Genomic DNA, 21,121 nt, shown 5'->3' with positions numbered 1-21,121 from the left:
GGAAATACCATGGTACATGTAAACAGAAACATGCTTTCGCTATGGTACCATATCCAAAAAAACAGCAGTATTATAGTCTGTATTTTTGTTTGTTTTCTGCTACTTTAGGCATTTGTTTATTTGGATCATGTTTAATACGTTTCGGTGAAGTTTATGTACAGTGATTTATATTATATTATATTGTATAAAATTAATGTTGCACATTGTTGCATATAGATGTGTGTTGGCCAAAATAAGAAGCTACATGTGTAGACAATTCAGAGGAAGGTGTTTAAATATCATTTTGTTTTTCAAATGATGCATTGAATATAAATTACGCAACTTTATTTTTAAAATCGGCATGCAACGGAAGTTGCAATAGTTTTTTCTTATCTATTGAGATATTGATATATCTGAGTGAAACGAGGGGGAAAAAAATGTGCGGCGGGACTTGATTTAGTCCATCACGCATTGACTGGATGGTTGTGGTTTGCTATTGGTGGATCTCTTGTGAGTGACAGGTTGTCCCGCCCTCGCACCATTAAACACGTCATCAGAGAAAAGATGGCGCTGCAAGTGGGAGGGGAAGTTGATTAAATATTATCAAAAAATTATGATGAGCATAGATAAATAATATAAACACTGCAATATTCCATAAAAACAAGATTTGTCAATTTTGATTTCATGGTGACTAAGTCGCTTTGGATAAAAGCGTCTGCTAAATAAATCAATTTATAAGCACACACACAAAACAGCACAGACTCTGTTTAACTAAAAACTTTATTGCCATTTTCATCTTTTTAGTTTGCACATTGAGACTAATTAAGCTGGCGTTAATTTTCTCCTGCAAGACAAATAAGCTTTACAAAACAGTTTATACAAAATAGGCTGCCAGGGCTGCCATTTTGTCTTTAGGCTTTTTAGGATTCCCTCTCCCCATAGGCCTCCTCCCTCTCCCCTTCCCTCTCCCTCTGCGGGCTCCTCCGGCCCGGTGCATGGGATGCCGCATGGTGGCATGTTTCAGCTCCACCAGATCCTGGAACACAGGATCGCAAAACACGCAGCCAGTGTGCTGCGTTTCACCATCAGGCAATGGCGAGCGCGTCTTGTTGAAGTCCACTATAACCAGAGAGGCTTCGCAGGAATCACAGCTGTCCTGGGACACCTGCACTTTATGGGCGTGCTCGAAGAAATGCACCACCACGTTGCATCTGTTGCAGGCCATGCGCCACTTTGGGCCCGAGGTGGGATCGAAGACCAGGACACCCGTCTCACATTCAACGCACTGACCGATGCCAAGAGAGTTGAGGGAGTGCTGACAGGAAGGGTGGGTGCACTCGTTACAGCCCATCCCTGAGGGAAAGAAAAAGAGAAATTACATAAGGGCTATTCTTTTAGGAGAACTCTTATCTTTTCTTGTTTTTAAGAGTGTTGTTCCTGTTTCAACACAAGTGTTAAAAGGTTAGATTTGCAGAATCTTGGACCTTTCCCCCACCCAGATGTTTTTACTTTACCTCTATAATAAATGTATAAAAAGCTTTTTATACATTTATTTATTTATACATTTTTATATTTTATGTGTTTATTTTAAATACACTACTGTTTATGAATGTTTTTAGAAGAAGTCTCTTATGTTCACCAAGGCTGCATTTATTTGATTCAAAATTACATTAAAAACAGTAATATTGTAAAATATTATTACAATTTAAATAAGCTTTTCCTATTTGAATATATTTTAAAATGTAATTTATTCCTGTGATGCAAAGCTGAATTTTCAGTATCATTACTCATGACACATGATCCTTCAGAAATCATTCTAATATGCTGATTTGCTGCTCAAGAAACATTTTTTATTATTATCAATGTTAAAAAAGTTGTGCTGCTTTACATTGTTGTGGAAACCGTGATACAGTTTTTCAGAATTCTCTGTTTCATTTGTAAAAGTCTTTACCGTCACTTTTGATTTTTTTTTTTTTTAAATAGTAATTTATTTTTAAACAAATCTTACTGACCACAATATTTTAATATAAAATGTATATATGTTATATTAAAATAAATAAATATACATACACACATATATTAGTACTGTGTGGATGTCTTAGGCATGTCAGTATTTTCACCCAAAAAAAGTTAAGCCAGTTATTTATATCTTTTTCTGTAGTGTGTCAGTAGGAAATATCAGTTTACATTTCCAAACATTCCTTTTGCCATTATTGTATAATCCAGTGAGATTTTAGCAACACACAGAGATCCGATCTCACAAACATCGAGTCCATGTGGGATTACTTGAAGAAATAGAAAAAACTGAGAAAGCATAAGCACAGAAGGACTGCGGCAACGTCTCCAATCCCTTCCTTTTTATTTTCATTAACTTGAAAGATTGTTTATCCAACCAGTATGAAAAAAAATATCTTCATCGCTTTATATGAAAATGCAAAGGTTTATCAAGGGCATAATCAGATCTTGATTACTGAATATGTGGGGGAATTTTCTTTTTTTTAACATATATGAAAGCGTTTGAAAGAATCCTAACTGAAGAACCACACAAAAACAATTTGATTTGAGAAACAGCTTTTTTAGTCTCTCCTACCTTTCTTCATGTCTCTGAAGGGAGGGTTCCCAAAGCAGTATGGACACACAGGGTAGCTTTTGCCACGAGACCCTGAGGTCCAGAGCACCAGCTCAAACTCATCCAGAGGACACTTGAGCTCTTTGTACAGTTTAATGGCTCCGTTCTGAGGTAAACTGTACGTCTCGTCGCAGTGAGAGCAGTGCAGACGACTGGGTTTAGCCTAGGGTGATTACAAATGACAGTTTAGACCATATTTGATACTACTTCATGATTTACCAATATATTTAAGTTTTCTAACTTAATTTGTACTGTCCACAATGAAGTAGAAGCAGCAAAAACCTCTATACTGTGTAAAGACTTCATTCAGGACATTTGGATCGAGAAAATCAGCATTGGACATGCAGTCCATTTAACAGGAACATTAGACAGTCTAAGGTTGTAGTTGAATGATGAGGGACATTGATGAATAATTTGAGTTATATCACATTCAGATTGACACAGGAGAACATTCAGATAAAAAGCTTCCTCGCTGAAGGTCATTTTCAGATGCACGGAGAGAACAAGAGAGAGATGAGAGTCTGTCTAAAAGCCCAGAGTGCGTCACAGCGGAAAAATATATAAACCATGTGATTTACGCAACGGCTATACGGATGGTAATTAGGATCAAAGTTAGTGTAGATGTAAATGCTCTGGGATGGAAAAGCTTGAAGTTTGGCTGCATTACTCACTGTGCATATTCAACATCACTGACGTCAGATTTTTAAACAAGGTATTTTTGATGTACAAAGCATTAAATACTTACAATAAAATACTGTTATTCAGCAAGAATGCATTCAGTTGATAAAACGTGACAGCAAAGAAAAAAAAAATGTATCATGGTTTCCACAAACAATATTAAGTATCACAACTGTTTTCAACATTGATAATAATAAGAAAAGTTTCTTGAGCATCAAATCAGAATGATTTCTGAAGGATCATGTGACACTGAGTAATGATGCTGAAAATTCAGCTTTTCAGCACAGGAATAAATTACATTTAAAATATATTATAAGAGAAAACAGTTATTTTAATAATATTTCACAATATTTACTGTATTTTTTATCAAATAAATGCAGCCTTGGTGAGGATGAGACATTATAAAAATGCGACCCAAACTTGTGAACTGTAGAGTTAAATGGTTACTAGAAACTAAGGTGTGGTGGTAGTTGAGAGGTCAAAGTTTTAGGCTTGTCATCAGAAGGCCAAAGCCCTCTATGATGTGTCACAATGCTAACATAGGTCAATCAGTTTGGGTCAGGGTCATGGATCAAAGCCCAAGACATAGTGTTGCAATCCTTTAATTGAGTGTGCAGGACTGAACTTTGCACCCTATTGAGACAAGCGTGTTTTGTTAAATATCTAACATTCTTCCATTTTACCCTACAGTCAACAGTTCAAACTAAGGGCAATGTTGGCAAAGAAAGTAGCTAAAACACAATGTCTGTACATGCTAGTTATGATCCGTCTACTGTGAAAACAAAGAGATGAAACCATAAAAGAGTCATGCGAAGGGAAATGGGCTTTTCTTTGATTCACTATGATTTGTTCGATGCACTATGATTTTCATAGCTTTCTGACATCAGCCAAATTCATACACTACTATTCAAAAGTCGGTAAGATTTTTTGGTAACACTTTACAATAAGGTCTCATTTGTTGACATTAGTTCATGTTTTATTAACTATAATGTTATAATTAACATGAACTAACAATGAGCAATACATTTGTTACTGTAATGTTACTTAAAAATACTGTCATTCATTGTATGGTCATGTTAGTTCACAGTGCATTAACTAATGTTAACAAATACAATTTTGATTTTAATAATGTATTACATTTTTTTTTTTTTATTAATAAATGCCATAGAAGTATTGTTCATTCTTAGTTCATGTTAACTAAAGTAGTTAACCAATGCTAACTAATGAAACCATATTGTAAAGTGTTACCGAATTTTTGAAAGAAGTCTTTTCTGCTCACTAAGGCTGCATTTATTTGATCAAAAACAGCAAAACAGTAATATTGTGAAACATTACAATTTAAAAGGGTCGATTTCTATTCGAATATATTTTAAAATGTTATTTATTCCTGTGATGCAAAGCTGAATTTTCAGCATCATTACTCCAGTCTTCAGTGTCACATGATCCTTCAGAAATCATTCTAATATGATGATTTGCTGCTCAAGAAAATTTCTGATTATTATCAATGTTGAAAACTGCTGTGCTGCTTCATATGTTTGTGCAAACTGTGATAGTTTTTTTTTTTTTCAGGATTCTCTGATGAACAAAAAGTTCATAAGCATATTATAAATAGTACTATAAACATTTTTACTGTAACTTTTGATCAATTTAATGCATTTACATGTTAAAATCCTTTGAATAAGAAAGCCAGCATTTTAAGTCTGTTAGTGCAGTGTGAGTCCTTACACACCTGGATGTACTTCATGAAGCGACGGCATTTGCCACAGCGAGAGAGTGGTTTCCCAGTAGCAGCGATGGGAGAGAAGGACACCTCCATCAGTTCATCCATGCCTTTTAAATAAACATTTAAAGAGTGAAAAATTAGCAAAACTTCAGAGCAAACATAATTTAGGCAAAAAACTGCATATTTAATCTAAACTTTAGGAAGGCACAGAGCAGCCTTAAAGGAATAGTTCACTTAAAAATGAAAATTCTGTCATCATTTACTCAACCTCAAATTGTTTTAAACCTGTATGAGTTTCTTTCTTCTGCTGAACACAAAAGAAAGATACATTTATGGAAGTCAATGGGGACCATCAACTTTCTGGTTACCGACATTCTTCAAAATATCTTCCTTTGTGTTCAACAGAAGAAAGAAACTCATACAGGTTCGAAACAATTTGAGGGTGAGTAAATGATGGCAGAATTATCATTTTTAAGTGAACTATTCCTTTAACTTATCTAAATAGATTGAGAAACAGTTTAAGCCAATCCCTAATAAAATGGGTCTAAAATGCATCAAAAAACAGTTCAAGACCAGGGTTATTAGGGTTAACAAACTAAAACAATACAAATTAAAATGATTTTATTTCAGCTAGTTGCCGAGGCAACATTTCTTATTTTCATTTAGTTCAACTTGATGTACTAAAATAACTAAAACTGAAAAAAATTCCAAAAACTAGACACATTTACAAAAAGAATATTAGTAAAAATGACAAAAACACAACAGAATTACTTTAACTAAAACTAAAATAAAACTAAAAATGAATCCAAAAACTATAATAGCATCTCATTTAGGAATGTGCCCGAAACCTAAATCTGAATTCGGAAAGGCACGGAATATAACTAAAGGGATGTGGTTAGACTTGCTGCAGTGGTCGGTTACATTACAGTACATCATGATTTCACTGATCACTGGAGATAGTAAGGAGATATGACTGACAGGATGATGCGTAACAGATCGTGAACATTATTGACAAATATCTTATCTTGTAATATGTGTGGTCAGTACCGCCGCTCTCTATACACAGAGTATATGTGATCACGAACTAGAAGAGGAAAGTAAAAACTACATTCAAAAGCGATTTCAATACCCCACATATTGATAGGGGCTCCGTGCTGCACGCAAATGATATACAATATAATTACACAACTTTTTTTCAAAATGCGAGAGAACGCAAAAGCTTAATTTGCAATATATTTTTTCCTCCCATCTCATATTTTTATTTCATCACCATGTCCCTTTAGGGGCTTCGCAGAATGTGTAATTTCCTGTCTGAACAGAGCACTCTCAGAACATTCTAATTCAGATTTTTAATTTAACACCGAAATAAGAAACTAATTCAATTCTTTTCATAGGTTCACTGTATGTGACATTACCTGCAATGGAGTCCACGAAGTAGTGGAACTTCCTCTTGAAGATGTCCAGAGTATGCTGTAAGACCTGTTGGAAGTTTGCCTTTCCTAAAGCGATCAGAGTGAGCTGCTTCTCCACAGCACTCCGGATTGTGGGAAGAACCAAATCTGCATCTAACACACACACAGATGCACAAGACAAAGGATAAGCATATACAAATGAGTCATTATCCAACGCTTTGTTTCAAAGTAACTTATTGCACACCTATTACAGATACATCTCTGTGAAGTGCCCATTCATGAACAGCCCCTTTTGGGGTTTCAGTTACCAGGCCAAATTTTTAACTACTAAGCTACTGACACACACTAACGAAATACTTGTTGAAAATATTCCCCTTACCAATCTTATAGTAACCGTGAACCAGAACAATCCCCAGGTTGGTGGGTTTGAGTTTGCGGCCACTTTCAACCGTCACATAGTTCCTCTGGCAGATATTGTTAATGTGGACGGGGATACTGGCATCCGTACCTAGTGGGAAAAACATTTTTAATACAGTTCACACAACCAAACATTTGTGGGGCACCACTGACTTCTAAAAATACTATGGAAGTCAATGGTGCCGTCAATTGTTTGGTTACAAACATTCTTCGAAATATCTTTCTTTTGTGTTCAACTGAAGAAAGAAATTCATACAGGTTTGGAACAACTTGAGGGTGAGTAAATGATGATAGAATTTACATTTTTGGCTTCTTATTCATCCTTTAACTTCTTATTCATTGAACTGTTGTAAAAAAAAATTGATCACATTTGTTCGCGTGCTATTCTGGACAAAAACAGCACTCGTCTAATATTGTGCTCGTTACTCATGCGATACCTATTGCTTAACTATATCACGATATAAATATGAGACAAAAACTCTTACAGGGACTTATGATATCTTTAATTTTAGGGGCTAACTGCATTCTATAGAGCTGGTAAGTCCCGCCCATCCGTAAAACCCCACTGGACCTCTAGGTTGAAAAATCGTCAATGCAAGTGAATGGGAGAAAATAATTATTTTCTGGTCCCGTTTGAATTGTGCCATGAATGTGAACATATGTTGTCTGTGAATTTTTTATATCATTTTTCATGTTACGAGTTTGACAGTATATTGTACGATTCTTTGGCTAGCAGTTGTGGAAAAGACATAACGAGAAAGACTACATGTCGCCTATGTGACGTCACCCCATAACACATTTTCCCTCCACTTGTCAAATCACGGTGCTAATGCTGCGATAATCTATGGAGACAGATCGAGATGCCTGTGTGTTTTGTACCCAAATGTCACCATTCAAACCAAATGGGCTGTTCTTTCTTCAGATTCCCGTCTGATAGCAGCGAAGAGTTGTAGTCCACAAAGTGCTCTTATCAAACTGTATCAAAGTTTGATTAACCGTATCAAACTTCTACCCGCTAAATTGTAGCATTCTTTACACGAAAAATTATATAAAAAATTCACAGACAACATATGTTCACATTCATGGCAAAATTCAAACGGGACCAGAAAATAATTATTTTCTCCCATTTACTTGCATTGACGATTTTTCAACCTAGAGGTCCAGTGGGGTTAGCGGAAGGGGCGGGACTTACCAGCTCTATAGGCTACATCACGTAGTGAGTTGTTGCCCTGCATCATGTTCGTCACTAATCAACTTTATGAAATGTTGGATGAACTACGAAGGTCTTGGCTGTGTTAAATCTGTTAATTTTAACGCATTATTTCTTCCCCATAACTAATTAACTAAATTAACGCATTAAATCAACAGCCCTAAATATTTCACAATATTAGTGTTTAACTGCACTTTGGATCAAATAAATGTAGCCTTGGTGACAAGAGACTTCTTTTTTTTTTCTTTCACTAAAATCTTACAGACCCCAAAATTTTAAACTGTATGTTTATTCATTCATGCACTAAAACTTGTAACAACATATAAAATAGCCTATTGATTAAAAAATTAAAAAATAAATGTGAAAATAGGCCTTAATGTGAAAACCTGAGCACCTGAAATGAAAGCATAAAATGAATAATTATGCATGAAACACTTTTTAGAATTCATTGTGCTGTGAATTCTTTATAACTGTGATTAATTTAGCAGTGTTTTTATGATACTGCACACATAAAGTTACCAACAGGTGTACAGTGGCAATAAATGGACCAAGAGGGGGTGAAAAACTGATATAATAAAGTGTACGTCAGGCATAAACTGCATGATAAGACCTGTTTAAATTTACTCTGTGGCCTTAAGTCTCACACGGGATGAAGAGGATTTGGTAAATAAATAAATTTTCCTCTCTTCTGTGAACTTGTTTTCTAAAACATCTGTTTAGCATTGTAAGCATTAATGAAACGGATCTCACCAATGCCGTGTTTCTCCATGAGTGTGATGAGCTCGGCCTCAGTGAGGTAGTCTGGTGGATTGGTCTGTTTCTCCAGTAGTTTGATCTCGTCCACTGTGAATGTGTCTCCTCTCTCACACACCGGCAAGGCCTCTTCCAGTGGAATACCCTGCCAGGGCATCACTTCAGTGTAACCTGAGATAGAGAGAGATATTAATAAGTATCACCTCTCCACTAGAATATCATTTTAAAAAGAATGGCAAAAGTAAAAAGAAAGTTAATAAAGTTGATCTGATGAAGCACGTACCCGGAGAGATGAGCGTCTTCCCGCTGCATGTGAAGCTCTCAGTGGCGATGCTGAAGGAGATCGTGGTCTGCAGGTATTTACAGTCGGGGCTGACCGTCGCTATGAAGTGCCGCGTGATGTAATCATACAGACGCCAGCCATCGCTGCCTGCAGAGGAAAAAAGATAGATGGCCTTTTATAGCTCTGTTGTCTTAGATCTTTTAAAGATTGGATTCTAGTGTTAGTGTTCTGATTTGATTCATGGGCTGCATCCGAAATCACATACTTCCCTACTATATAATAGCCGAAAAACAGTGTGTGATAAAGATGTCTGAATTCACAGTGCACATAAAAGAGTAGGCTGAAAAATTCCTGGATGACCTACATCTCCCAGCGAGATTCTGAAGTGTGCTTACGATGGACAATTTACTATCCCATGAGGCCACGGGAGAGGATTTAAGATTGACAGTGAAGCGACATAACTGACGCTTGTAGGTCACATGATAATGACAGTATGGCAAATGTAGTGCATACTTTTTTAGCAGACGTGAAGTAATTACATATAAAAAAAAAATACCTACTCAAGAAAGTGTTAGCTACAACATAGTTACGCTACCGTTAAAAGGTTTGGGGTCAGTAAGATTTAAAAAAAATTTTTTTTTTTTTTTTTTTTAAAGTCTCTTATGCTCACCAAGCAACAAAATTCAATATTGTGAAATAAGTGTTTTCTATTTTAATATTTTTTAAAATGTAATTTATTCCTGTGATGGCAGAGCTGAATTTTCAGCATCATTACTCCAGTCTTCAGTGTCACATGATCCTTCAGAAATCATTCTAATGCTGATTTGCTATTTAAGAAACATTTCTTATTATTATCAATGTTGAAAACAGCTGTGCTGCTTAACATTTGAGTAGATTTATTGTCACTTTTGATCAATTTAATGCATCCTAAAATGTATTAATATCTTTAAAAAGAAACCCTTACTGACCCCAAACTTTTGAACAGTAGTGTTTAGCTAATTAAGCTCAAATTGACAAATTATAATGAAGATATTTTAGTCTATATTTTCTCTTCTTTTATTCAATAATCAGAAACATGATCATGGATCTTGTCCTGCAACGCCAGATATGAATCATAGAATGACCTGGTTGTGTTCCCTAATATCTCTCTGCTTGATCTTTCAATATCACACATGATGTAACACATTAAATGTGAAAATATGCAGTCTGACGGTCGTACCCAGCTCGCTCTCAGAGGCGGCTCTCATGGGTGTGATTGGTGGATGGTCTCCTGCGTCCGATCCTTTCCTCGGCCTATTAATGCCCTCAGAGAGAAGTGCTTTTACCTGTAAACACAAACGTATAAGACAATATTAATCACTTTTAATTATTTATTTAATTGCTCATTAAAGAGTTTTTTCACAGACACAAAAAATATCAAATAGGTGTAAAAATAGTTCTTCTTTAGATGATCTCATCAGGGCGTTGGAAAGGGCACAAGCTCACCGAATCACCCCAGAAGGAGCTGTTGGCCTGTTGTTTGAGGGTGCCCTTCAGGTCAAAGTTTTCAGGGTAATGTGTTGTCTCTGTGCGAGGATAGCTGATATAACCCTGTGTGTAGAGACGCTCTGCTATCTGCATGGTATGCTGGGGACCCATTCCTGAGAAATACATAGATAAAATCATATATATATATATATATCGCTCAAAAGTTTGAGGTCAGTAAGATTCTTTTTTTTTTTTTTTTTGATAAATGCTGCTGTTTTTTACTTTAATTTATTAAAGAATCCTGAAAAAATGTATCACGATTTCCACAAAAACATTAAGCAGCACAAATGGTTTTAACATTGATAATAATCAGAAATGTTTCTTGAGCAGCAAATCTGCATATTAGAATGATTTCTGAAGCATCATGTGACACTGAAGACTGGAGTAATGATGCTGAAAATGAAGATTCGCATCACAGGAATAAATTACATTTAAAAAATATTAAAATAGAAAACAGCAGTAACAGCACTTTTAAATTGTAATAATATTTCACAATATTACAGTTTTTACTGTATTTTTGATCAAACAAATGCAGCTTTGGTGAGACTTCTTTGAAAAACTTCTTTGACCTTAAACTTTTTAATGGTAGAGTGTTTACCATTTTCAGTCTAATTATTCCTTTGTGAATAATACTACAATGCTATACAATTGCTGTAATTATTTGCCAAAAAGTGAACCATATAAGGTTATTGACCATATAATCTAAATTCAATTTCATGACCAGTCATTACTTGCCAAAATGTATTGGTTGGTTTTATTGCCTCCTTGGATGTATACACTTAAAGGGATAGATCACCACAAAATTAAAATTCTGTTATCATTTACTCACCCTCAAATTGTTCCAAACCTGTACGGGTTTCTTTCTTCTGTTGAAAACAGAAGATATTTTGAAGAATGTTGGTAACCAGCCACTGACTTCCATAGTGTTTTTTTCTTACTTTGGAAATCAACGGCTAATGTCAAATGTTTGATTATCATCAACATTCTTCAAAATATCTTCTTTTGTGTTCAGCAGATGAAACAAACTCATACAGGTTTGGAAAAAGGGCGAGTAAATGATGAGAGAACTTTCGTTTTTGGGTGAACTATCCCTTTATGAAGTCTGTGTAAAGCTTGCTCTTTCTTTACTCATTCAAACCCTGTTTCTTATGCTTTTTGATTTGCAAATACACATTTAATATCTCAAGGGAAGCAGCCCACCCAAAGCAGAGCTGGCCACTCTTAACATCTCCACTGTATTCAATGCGAGAGGTCTCTGCTTGGCTTTCTCTTTCTTAGTCACAGATTCAACCTGCAAAGAAAAGACACATAATAACTCATGCAGTCACACTTGAAGTGCTTTAGCACATATGCCATCACTGAAATAGGAAATGACATATAACTGAGATACAAATACATACTTTAGCCTCCTTAGCAGTCTTTGCCATGTTGACAAACATTTGACCAATGTCTCGGTCAAAAACTCTAACGCGATCCCAGTCCAAGGTGAGTGGGCTGTCCTTTCCTTTAAAAACCTGTTTGCACCAAAAAAAAAAGGAAAAGCAAGTATGCAGTGCGATATGACATACAGCTATTCTGTAAATAAATTACTAAAATTGGATTTTGTCATTCAAGTGGTAAAGACCAGAACTGACCTTTGCTTGTACGACCCAGTATGCTTCAGGTTTGAAGGATTGGATCTTGTCGTGACGTTCCACACAGAACCCCAGAGTGGGAGTCTGACAGGGACCGAAAGAAATCAAGGAGGAGTCCAAATTCCCATATTTCCCCTGGAAGTATTTGGTTTGGAAACTAAAATCCAGAGACAATGGTTAGATGTGATGAATGAAAAATCAGACATCAGAACAGTTTGCACTACTGTTCAAAAGTTTTGGGGTCAGTAAAAATCAAAGAAATTAATAATTTTATTCAGCAAGGATGCATAAAATTGATCAAAAGTGACAGTAAAGTCATTTATGATGTTACAGAAGATTTCTATTTCAAATAAATGCTGTTATTTTGTACTTTATATTCATGAAAGATACAGAAAAAAAATGTATCATGGTTTCCAAGAAAATATTAAGCAGCACCACGCACAGGATTCAATTATATTTTGAAATACACTAAAATAGAAAAAAAAAGTTCTTTTGAATTGTAATAATATTTCACAATATTACTATATTTTTGCTAAAATAACGGAAGCATTGGTGAGCAAAAGTGACTTTTCAAAAACCCTAGAGACCCCAAACCGTTCAACAGCAGTGTATATTACACAAAACAAGATTGCATTGTAATGGACCTGGTATAAAAAAAAAAATTAAAAAAAATTCTATATATATATATATATATATATATATATATATATATATATATATATATATATATATAAAAAAACATTCAAAGCAGGTCTGCTCTACCCAAATGACCTCTTTCATACCGTGTGAAAGCACACCCGATCCTGAGGTCCAGTTCCTGACGAGCATCTACGGACAGAGCCTCGTTCTTGTTGGGTTCTCCGAGTCGAGCCATGGCGTTACAGATATCGGTGTCTGTGATGGAGCTGAACTTGGCCCGATACACCGTGCGCTCATTACCGTAAGGCTTATTCATCCCAGGCTGAATGGCATCCAACACCTAAGATGGTACAACACACACAAACGGAGAAAACACACTAAAAAAAACAAGGCCAAACACCTCAGCCCCAGTTATCTGGACAAACTTTAGTTGTATTTTCTTTCTGTCGATTCAGACTCACCTCAAAACAAATGTTCTCTCCTTCTTTGTCACAGTCCAACCACAGGACGACAAAGTCACAACCTTTTGCTTCAACCTGTCAACAACAGCAACTTTGCTATTTTAAAATTTATGGAAGGATTTTTAAATATGACTTTTTTAAAATATAATATAATTTAATGTAACATAATGTACCTGTCAAAAGCATTTTTTTTTTATGTTTTTGAAAGAAGCCTCTTATGCTCACCAAGGCTGCATTTATTTAATAGAAAATACAGTATAAACAATAATATTGCGAAATATTTCTAATATGCTGATTTTATGCTCAAGAAACATTTCTTATAATTATCAATGTTGAAAACAGTTGCGCTGGTTAACTTTTTTTTTGTGTGGAAATTGTGATATTTTTCTTAGGATACTTTGATGAATAGAAAGTTCAATGAACACCATTTATTTGCATTTATTACATTTATTCATTAAAGCATGTATTAAACAGAAATCTTTTGTAACATTATAAATGTCTTCTCTGTCACTTGACCAATTTAATGCATCCTTGAAAAATAAAAGTATTAATTTCTCTCTTTTTTTAATTTGACCACAAATGTTTGAATGGTATCATTGTTTCCACAAAAATGTTAAGCAGCAAAAACTGTTTTCAACATTGATAATGATAATCAAATCAGCGTATTAGAATGATTTCTGAATGATCATGTGACACTGAAAATTCAGCTTTGCATCAGAGGAATAAATTACATTTTAAAATTTATTAAAAAAAGAAAATTATTTTAATTAGTAAGAATATTTCACAATATTTTTACTGTATTTTTGATTGAATAAATGTAGCCTTGGTGAACATAAGAGACTTCTTACAAAAAATAAGCTTTAGAAGGGGTCACAGATTTTAATTTTTTTTTTTTGATAATATGATAAATCATATTTTATTCTATATATACTGTTATTTAATATAGAAATTGAATAATTTCTTTAACATGCTTGGAACAGCAAATAAAGAGGGTCAAATCTGATTTTATGTAGTCTTTAAATACAGTTTGTCTGAATGTTTAATTATTTTAGACAATAGATGCACCAAAAGCAGTCAGGTAATGAAAGGTAAAGTCACCTGAAGGAATTTGACCATATTTAGTTTGGGGTTTGCTTCCTTCTTCTCAGTCGGAGCCTTGCTGAACAACTCAGCTGGATCGACTTTATCCCAGTTGTTATACTTTCCTGTAAAACATTAAGGATAGGGAAAATCACACTCAAGTTTGCATCGTCTTGCACATTACAGAATTTTCCTGCATTTTAAAAAGCAGCCCGACTGAAGACGAGACACTTGCCGATAAAGTCCAGACTCATGACGTGTCCACACACTGACGTCATCTTAAACCTCACATTTTGGCCCACAAAGCTTCCTGTGTACTCATGGACTGAGCACGCTCCATTTAGGCCTTTTCGGGATGAACAGCTACCTATAAACAAAAGGAAATAAATGAAATGCTCATACAACTTTTGACTTAACTGCACCTGTCAATTGCAAATGACTTATTGCACATTTAACTGGAATAAAAGTAAGTTTTTTTTTTTTTTATCATAAAAACAACACTTAACCTTAAAGATACAGCTTTAGGTGCACTTCAATTCAAGTAATCATCCAAACACAACCTTACACTTTGCTTATTCCATTGATCCCAGAATATTTGCATTGAGACTCTTTCCAAAGTCTGTAAACGCAACAAACACGACCATGTAAGCTTGACTAATGCATAAGCGTTCTTACATAAACATTAATGGTGGACATTGACGAAATCAGGCTGAGAGAAGCTGGTGCTGGCATTGAGCGATCCATCATAAAGTGAAATGAGAGAGCAAAGAGCTGATTATGCATTATTCTTTTCATTCATTTTTTTCAATTTTGTGCTCTTCCAGACTTAAACTTGAATGACGCCGACGGTCGCCGTTAGCTAATGAGATGCTGTTCCCAAGGCTGAACTCTCATATCCAGATGGAGTGAATGAGCCTAAAAAAAGCATGATGATGATGTTGATGATGAACCTTGAGCACTGGCTGACGCTACGGTCCTTTGGAGGTCTCCATTGAGACTATGGCACATAAATATAGGCCCGAAACGAGGGGATGGACACATTTGGACCAGCAGATTTACCCCTACAGGCAACAGCAAGCCTCCAGCATCTCATTCCCCTCCTCACTTCCGTTCGTCCACGATACAGCATGCATCAGCTACAGGTAAGTCACCATCCACACAAGACTTCAGTAAGATTTTCAATGCTTTTGATTTATCTGATCAAAAATACAGCAAAAATAATAATAATATAACAATTTCATATAATTTAAAATGTAATTTATTTATCTGATGCAAAGCTGAATTTTCTGCATCATTACTCCAGTCTTCAGTGTCACATGATCCTTCAGAAATCATTGTAATATGCTGATTTGAAGCTCAAAAATATATTTCATCACATGTAGAAAACAGTTGTGTTCCTAAATATATTTGTGGATTCTTTGACGAATAGAAAACAGCATATTATGTCTTTACTAGTGATCGACCGATGTATCGGTTTACCGATATTTTTCCCGATATTTAAGCATTTTCCCATAATCGGGTATCGGTTTTGTAATATCGGATAAACGGCGCCATCTTGTGGCCGTTTTGAGAATTCCGCCATTGCAGTCCGCGTCTGAGGAGATCAGTCAACAACAACTCTGTGCACAGGTAAAGCATATGTTCTGCTTGCTTTGCTTTAATTATTCAACTTTATTTAAAATAACAGACACGCAGAAATGAGATTTGAGACATAAATGCCTGATATAATTTAGTTATGCAGCTTGGCTCTAAAAAATTGTGACGAACTCATGGAGTCAAGTAGCGTAATCCGTCATGTCTTGCCCCAATAAAGACGTAACTTTACATGAATTAAATAAAACAGACATGAATGAGTGCATGTTGAAAATAAAAGCGCTGAATTTAATTCTCTATTTGTTGTATTTGATCACCATTAGTCTCGGGAAAAAAAGTTTGTTCATACTGAGCACTCACTGGGTTGATGACAGGAATGCTCAAGCACGGCCACTGAATGAAACTTTTGACAAGATTATCTCGTTTAAACACCCTAAATTGTATTATCATTTACTACATAACCATTATTTCGCTAATACAAATCTAAATAAATACCGCTCTGTGGAAATTAATTATTTATTATCTCCACGCGCGATCGCGGTGTTATAGTTCTGTGTAAACGCATAGATAAACAGCACTTTGTCAGAAAGGATTTCATGATGTAGACCGACAAAAACATTATTAATAATTAATAACATACTTGTTGGAAAATGCAAATATGCTGTTTTGTTTGTTACTTTCCTGACAATGTTATATTCCAGCTAATAATATTATTATTCAGTGAATTAATATTGCCCAGTGAATTATTCCTCACTCTTTAAACCTATTAAACGGCACATAAACCTTCTAAAACTGTTTAAAAATGAATTACATTTCAATACAAAATATAATACAAAAAATACCTCCAACATGTGGAACCACTTAAAAATACATCACTCAACTATCTTAGAATATATGTTAGAATAATTTTTGTGCTTTATTTTTTACCTCATCAAAGCTTTTATTTTTAAACAAAGACACTTAGTAACAGTGCATTTTATTTTTTGGACTCAGACCCCTCTATTTATTTGTGTATAAATATAAAGTTTTTTTATGCAAGGAGGGAGTGATTGTTATAAATAAAATGGTTTGTTCAGTTCATTTGTGTTGTAATAATTGTGTCAAAAACAGAAGTATGACAGTAAATAAATATCGGTTCTGCATATCGGTAATCAGCACATAAACATGCAAATAATCGGTATCGGTTATAAAAAATCAATATCGGTCGATCACTAGTCTTTACAGTCACTTTTGATTAATTGAATGCATCCTTGCAGAGTAAAATCATTTATTAATAGATTCTGGTTTGGAAGAACTAACATTTGACCTGTTATTGGCCAAGCTAGCACAATTATCAGCCAATACCGCTAATCTTAAATTGGCCAAAAGAGGCCTGGACGATTTAGGTCTATAGCTAAACTAAAAATGGGGATTCAAGCCTGAAAGCTAGCCGATAAATTTATTATAAATTGGTTAAAAAAAAAGCCACAAACCTAAAATTGCTATAACCGATAGCCCATGACAATGTTTTAATAAACTAAAGCCTAGGCTAGTTATTTATTCTTCATCACTGAAGATTCAGATTCATCACTAAATTGCACTGGATCTGTGAATGTAGGCTGTATAACTTGGCATTAGCTTCAATCGATGAAGGTGTCCACAATTGAAGGACTGAAAATAAGCATGATACTACTGTCATCCACAAACCACAAATAAAGAAGCCCACATGAGACGGGTGCAAACTCATAGGAGCTGATGCCTACTTCTCATTCTCTCACTCAGATTCTAGGACTCCTGAGCATTTTCCTGCTGGTCTTGGACCCCAGCCAGTGCAATCCGATCACGGCCCAGTGTGTGGAGCACACCTACTGCTCCTCCACGCTGAATGAGTACCACACACAGCTCATCAGCCTGCCCAGCAGGATCAACGAACGCAGCGTCGCCGCATGGAGCTACGAGTGAGTTGAGCAGATGTTTGAGCCCTTTTAAAATATAGATTTACAGCCAATAACAGGGAAAGTAGATGCAGGTACATTTTATACAGGATGCATGCATGCAATCTGCAACAATTCAGAATTTGACGGTCTGTATTTGTACTAATTGGCATCAAATTGCAGAAAATGTAATCTGAAAGACACTGAAATGTGGTATATATGAACGTAAATTCTCCTGCACCAATAACAGGGAGAACCTGGACCTGGACCGTGTGCCACAGATCATCTATGAAGCAAACTGCCTGAACAGTCACTCCTGTAAGGGGGTCGACAGCTCTTCCAGTCTGGAGAGCATCCCCATTGCAATCAAAATGCCCTTTCTCAGAAAAAACCCGAGATGCCCAACTTACGCACTGGAATTCGAGGATGTCAACATCGCCTGTATATGTGCAACATCCAGACAGAATTAAGAGATGGGCCTGAAAATTCATGCACTAGATTCCTTTTCAATTAATATAATTGTGTAATTTAATTTAATTGAATGTCAACCACAAAGAAGTCTACTGAATAATAATGCTTATTATCTTAAACACCACCACAACGCATAAACTGCAATATTGATGTCTTAAGTTGCCGAATGCTTGTAAATGTGAATAAATAGATTGTATTTTATTTGTTTTGTACCAAAAAAAGATTTGTATTTATTTAGAAATACTCATGTTTTAAAAAATCCACCCTGCTTTTCCTGGAGTTTAATCAAATTAAAAATATTTAAAGTAGTCTCTAAATTAATATGTGGCCAAAACGTATCATTTTAAAAGAATTAGAAACGAAACATGCTATTCAAAACAGCTTTAGTCTGGCATCTCACATTGCAGGTGTTTGTCATGTTAAATACTCAACTTGTTAAACAGGTATAACGTTAGACGTAACATTAATAAATGAAAGAGTAGGCTAACTCATCAGATCAAGCAGGATATGAGGGTGCTGTTGTATTAATAAACTACCAAACCAAACCAAACCAAACCAAACCAAACCATTCTGCATGCAGTAGCATCATTACGTGCAGTAGATTTAATGTATATAAATATAATACAGACTCACCTTTAGAGAGGATTTTGGCAATGGATTGAGCCAGAGAGGGCTTCTCGGCCACCATAAACACAGTCCTCATCGCTGCTGGTTGTACTTAACTGTCATAAACACCAACGGGACCTGACAATGAAATAACAAAAGTAAATATCTTATTTCAAAGTTAATAACTAAAGCTAAAATAATACAAATAAACATAATAAAACCAATAACCGAGATAATAACACACCGGTATATGCTGCAGCCACTGCTTCAGGCATGTTAACTTCCGGGTTGTTCGTGTTTTGTCAAAATAAAAGCCCCGAGTTTTGTCCAAAATCTTTTACGACATTTACTACATCTGTATAACCGCGGGTTAAAATAACTTATTAAATAATAATAATAATAATAATAATAATAAAAATGAAAATATTTTTTTACAACTATCAACAAACAAATAAAAACACTTTATGTATGAATAATGTTTGTTTATTTATATATTATTGATATATTAAAATAATATTTTATAAATAAATAAATAAATAAAGTTTTTCTTATTTATTTAGTAATACTCAACAATACTCTGAATAATTGAACTAATGTATTTAAAAGGTAAAAACACGTATTTTATATATTCACATTTCTGTATGAATTGTTGAATATTCTTCATAGTCTCCAGCAGGGGGACATTACCAGAACACTTGCCCATAGCCATATTTTGTTTCCATGCCAATCCAGACTGTAACATGATGATATGATGTCATCACTAACTCAAATTCGCAGCAACGTTTGAATTTCAATTGCAAATTATTATTATTATTATTGTATAAAAAGGTAACTGTCAATATTTGTATCCTAGAATAATTCAATTGTTTAATTGCTACTTCATTTGCAGTGTCAGGACCATAGACAGTTTCTCAGTAATCTCCACATGATATGGTGCACAAACTGCATCCCAAAAGCAGACTCTAATCATGGTGATCTACTGCATATAGCTTGTGTGATTCCCCTTCTTTGATACAGAGAGACTCCATTCACAACATACAGTGACTGACAAATGCTTTTTTTTTTACCTAAACAATCTTTTTTTGCTGTCAGCTTTTTCATCAGATTTTTTTACTTTTTGTCAGCAGATTTTCAACTCCTCTGTGGATATTCCTCTGTATATTTTTTAAAGTCAATTTCTATATAGGTACCTTGCAGTCTTGGCCACAGAAAAAAAGAAAAAAAAGAAAGAAAGATAAAAATTACATTTTCACCTGTATAGTTCACCTATCAAATTCTGTCATATATATATAAAAACAAACAATACACACAGAAAATACGGGATAAATATATGACATTTAAAGAAATTGATCTTTATTTAATTTAATTTTATTTTATTTTATTTTATAAACGGACGTCAGCAGTATTGCCGCATGCGATCGCATTTAACGGCCACTAGATGGCGGTGTGACATAATAATAATAATAATAATCTCTTGATCCCTCAAACAGATTGTAGCAGCATCTGACTCCAGATCGCTCATGTGAAATCCTGCCAATTAGAAAATACAGCACAGGACAGTTCAATTTGTTCAGCCACTTTGTTTAGTCAAATGTCCAATGCTTTATAAAGAGCAAAACAGAACGTAGCCTAATGAAAAGGGAAGACGAGTCTCAGAAATGAGCTTGTGTGTGCGACCCCACAGATGGCAGAGGGAGGGTGGAGTTGAGTTGGTCTCCTTCAGCGGACTGATCAATTGAACACATATCCAACGCACAATGCCTGCCTCCCTCCTCCAGTATTGACTCATCTGGACTGTCACAGCACACACACTCACACAGATCATTGGATGACACAGATAAACCGATGAAATCATGATCCAGATCCTACTCGCCATTACTGTGCAAGAACAGAACATATAGGCTTCTTCGGTCAAGGAGCAACTCGAACATCAATCCGCAAAGAGCTTCACGTGTGCATGCATCTGATTGGGTGAGATGAGTCATAGTTTCTAATTTTCATCACTCCTTCATCTTCTCTTACTCATAGACAGACACATAAACACATTTAAAGCGAGGGAAAAAGCAGTGTTTAAGAGCAGGAGGACATTCAGCACGTTGAAGGAGGAGGACAA

General features: G+C 35.2%; 2 protein-coding genes across 2 annotated transcripts; one reads left to right on the top strand and one right to left on the bottom strand.

Annotated features, from left to right (window-relative positions):
• Window positions 1-738: 738 nt before the first annotated feature.
• top3b (DNA topoisomerase III beta) lies at window positions 739-19,312 on the bottom strand. The gene is made up of 18 exons (XM_079870446.1): window positions 19,253-19,312; window positions 19,036-19,146; window positions 14,661-14,792; window positions 14,444-14,550; window positions 13,346-13,420; window positions 13,028-13,224; window positions 12,246-12,402; window positions 12,012-12,125; window positions 11,812-11,902; window positions 10,570-10,724; window positions 10,304-10,409; window positions 9,085-9,231; window positions 8,799-8,972; window positions 6,801-6,929; window positions 6,425-6,574; window positions 5,016-5,116; window positions 2,570-2,771; window positions 739-1,332 (listed from the first exon to the last, which is right to left on the bottom strand). Exons 2-18 carry the CDS (start codon window positions 19,103-19,105, stop codon window positions 854-856), a joined length of 2,586 nt encoding a protein of 861 aa, XP_079726572.1. The 5' UTR covers window positions 19,106-19,146; window positions 19,253-19,312; the 3' UTR covers window positions 739-853.
• LOC307158135 (interleukin-17F) lies at window positions 15,367-18,436 on the top strand. The gene is made up of 3 exons (XM_079870450.1): window positions 15,367-15,567; window positions 17,780-17,955; window positions 18,182-18,436. Exons 1-3 carry the CDS (start codon window positions 15,457-15,459, stop codon window positions 18,399-18,401), a joined length of 507 nt encoding a protein of 168 aa, XP_079726576.1. The 5' UTR covers window positions 15,367-15,456; the 3' UTR covers window positions 18,402-18,436.
• Window positions 19,313-21,121: the final 1,809 nt, after the last annotated feature.

Source organism: Squalius cephalus, assembly GCF_949319135.1.
Source record: "Squalius cephalus genome assembly, chromosome: 5".
Taxonomy (NCBI): Eukaryota; Metazoa; Chordata; class Actinopteri; order Cypriniformes; family Leuciscidae; genus Squalius; species Squalius cephalus.
The sequence above is the reverse complement of the archived record's forward strand: the minus strand, read 5'-3'. Positions and strand labels throughout refer to the sequence as shown.

What these genes read in the sequence shown, in the direction of transcription:
- LOC307158135 (XM_079870450.1), top strand. Translation starts at nt 15,457, where the DNA reads ATGGACACATTTGGACCAGCAGATTTACCCCTACAGGCAACAGCAAGC. An exon ending in ACAGCATGCATCAGCTACAG is followed by an intron (nt 15,568 to 17,779) that starts GTAAGTCACCAT and finishes TCTCTCACTCAG; the next exon opens with ATTCTAGGACTCCTGAGCAT. An exon ending in GTCGCCGCATGGAGCTACGA is followed by an intron (nt 17,956 to 18,181) that starts GTGAGTTGAGCA and finishes CACCAATAACAG; the next exon opens with GGAGAACCTGGACCTGGACC.
- top3b (XM_079870446.1), bottom strand. Translation starts at nt 19,105, where the DNA reads ATGAGGACTGTGTTTATGGTGGCCGAGAAGCCCTCTCTGGCTCAATCC. An exon ending in GAAGACGCTCATCTCTCCGG is followed by an intron (nt 8,973 to 9,084) that starts GTACGTGCTTCA and finishes TCTCTATCTCAG; the next exon opens with GTTACACTGAAGTGATGCCC. An exon ending in TCACGGTTACTATAAGATTG is followed by an intron (nt 6,575 to 6,800) that starts GTAAGGGGAATA and finishes TGTGTGTGTTAG; the next exon opens with ATGCAGATTTGGTTCTTCCC.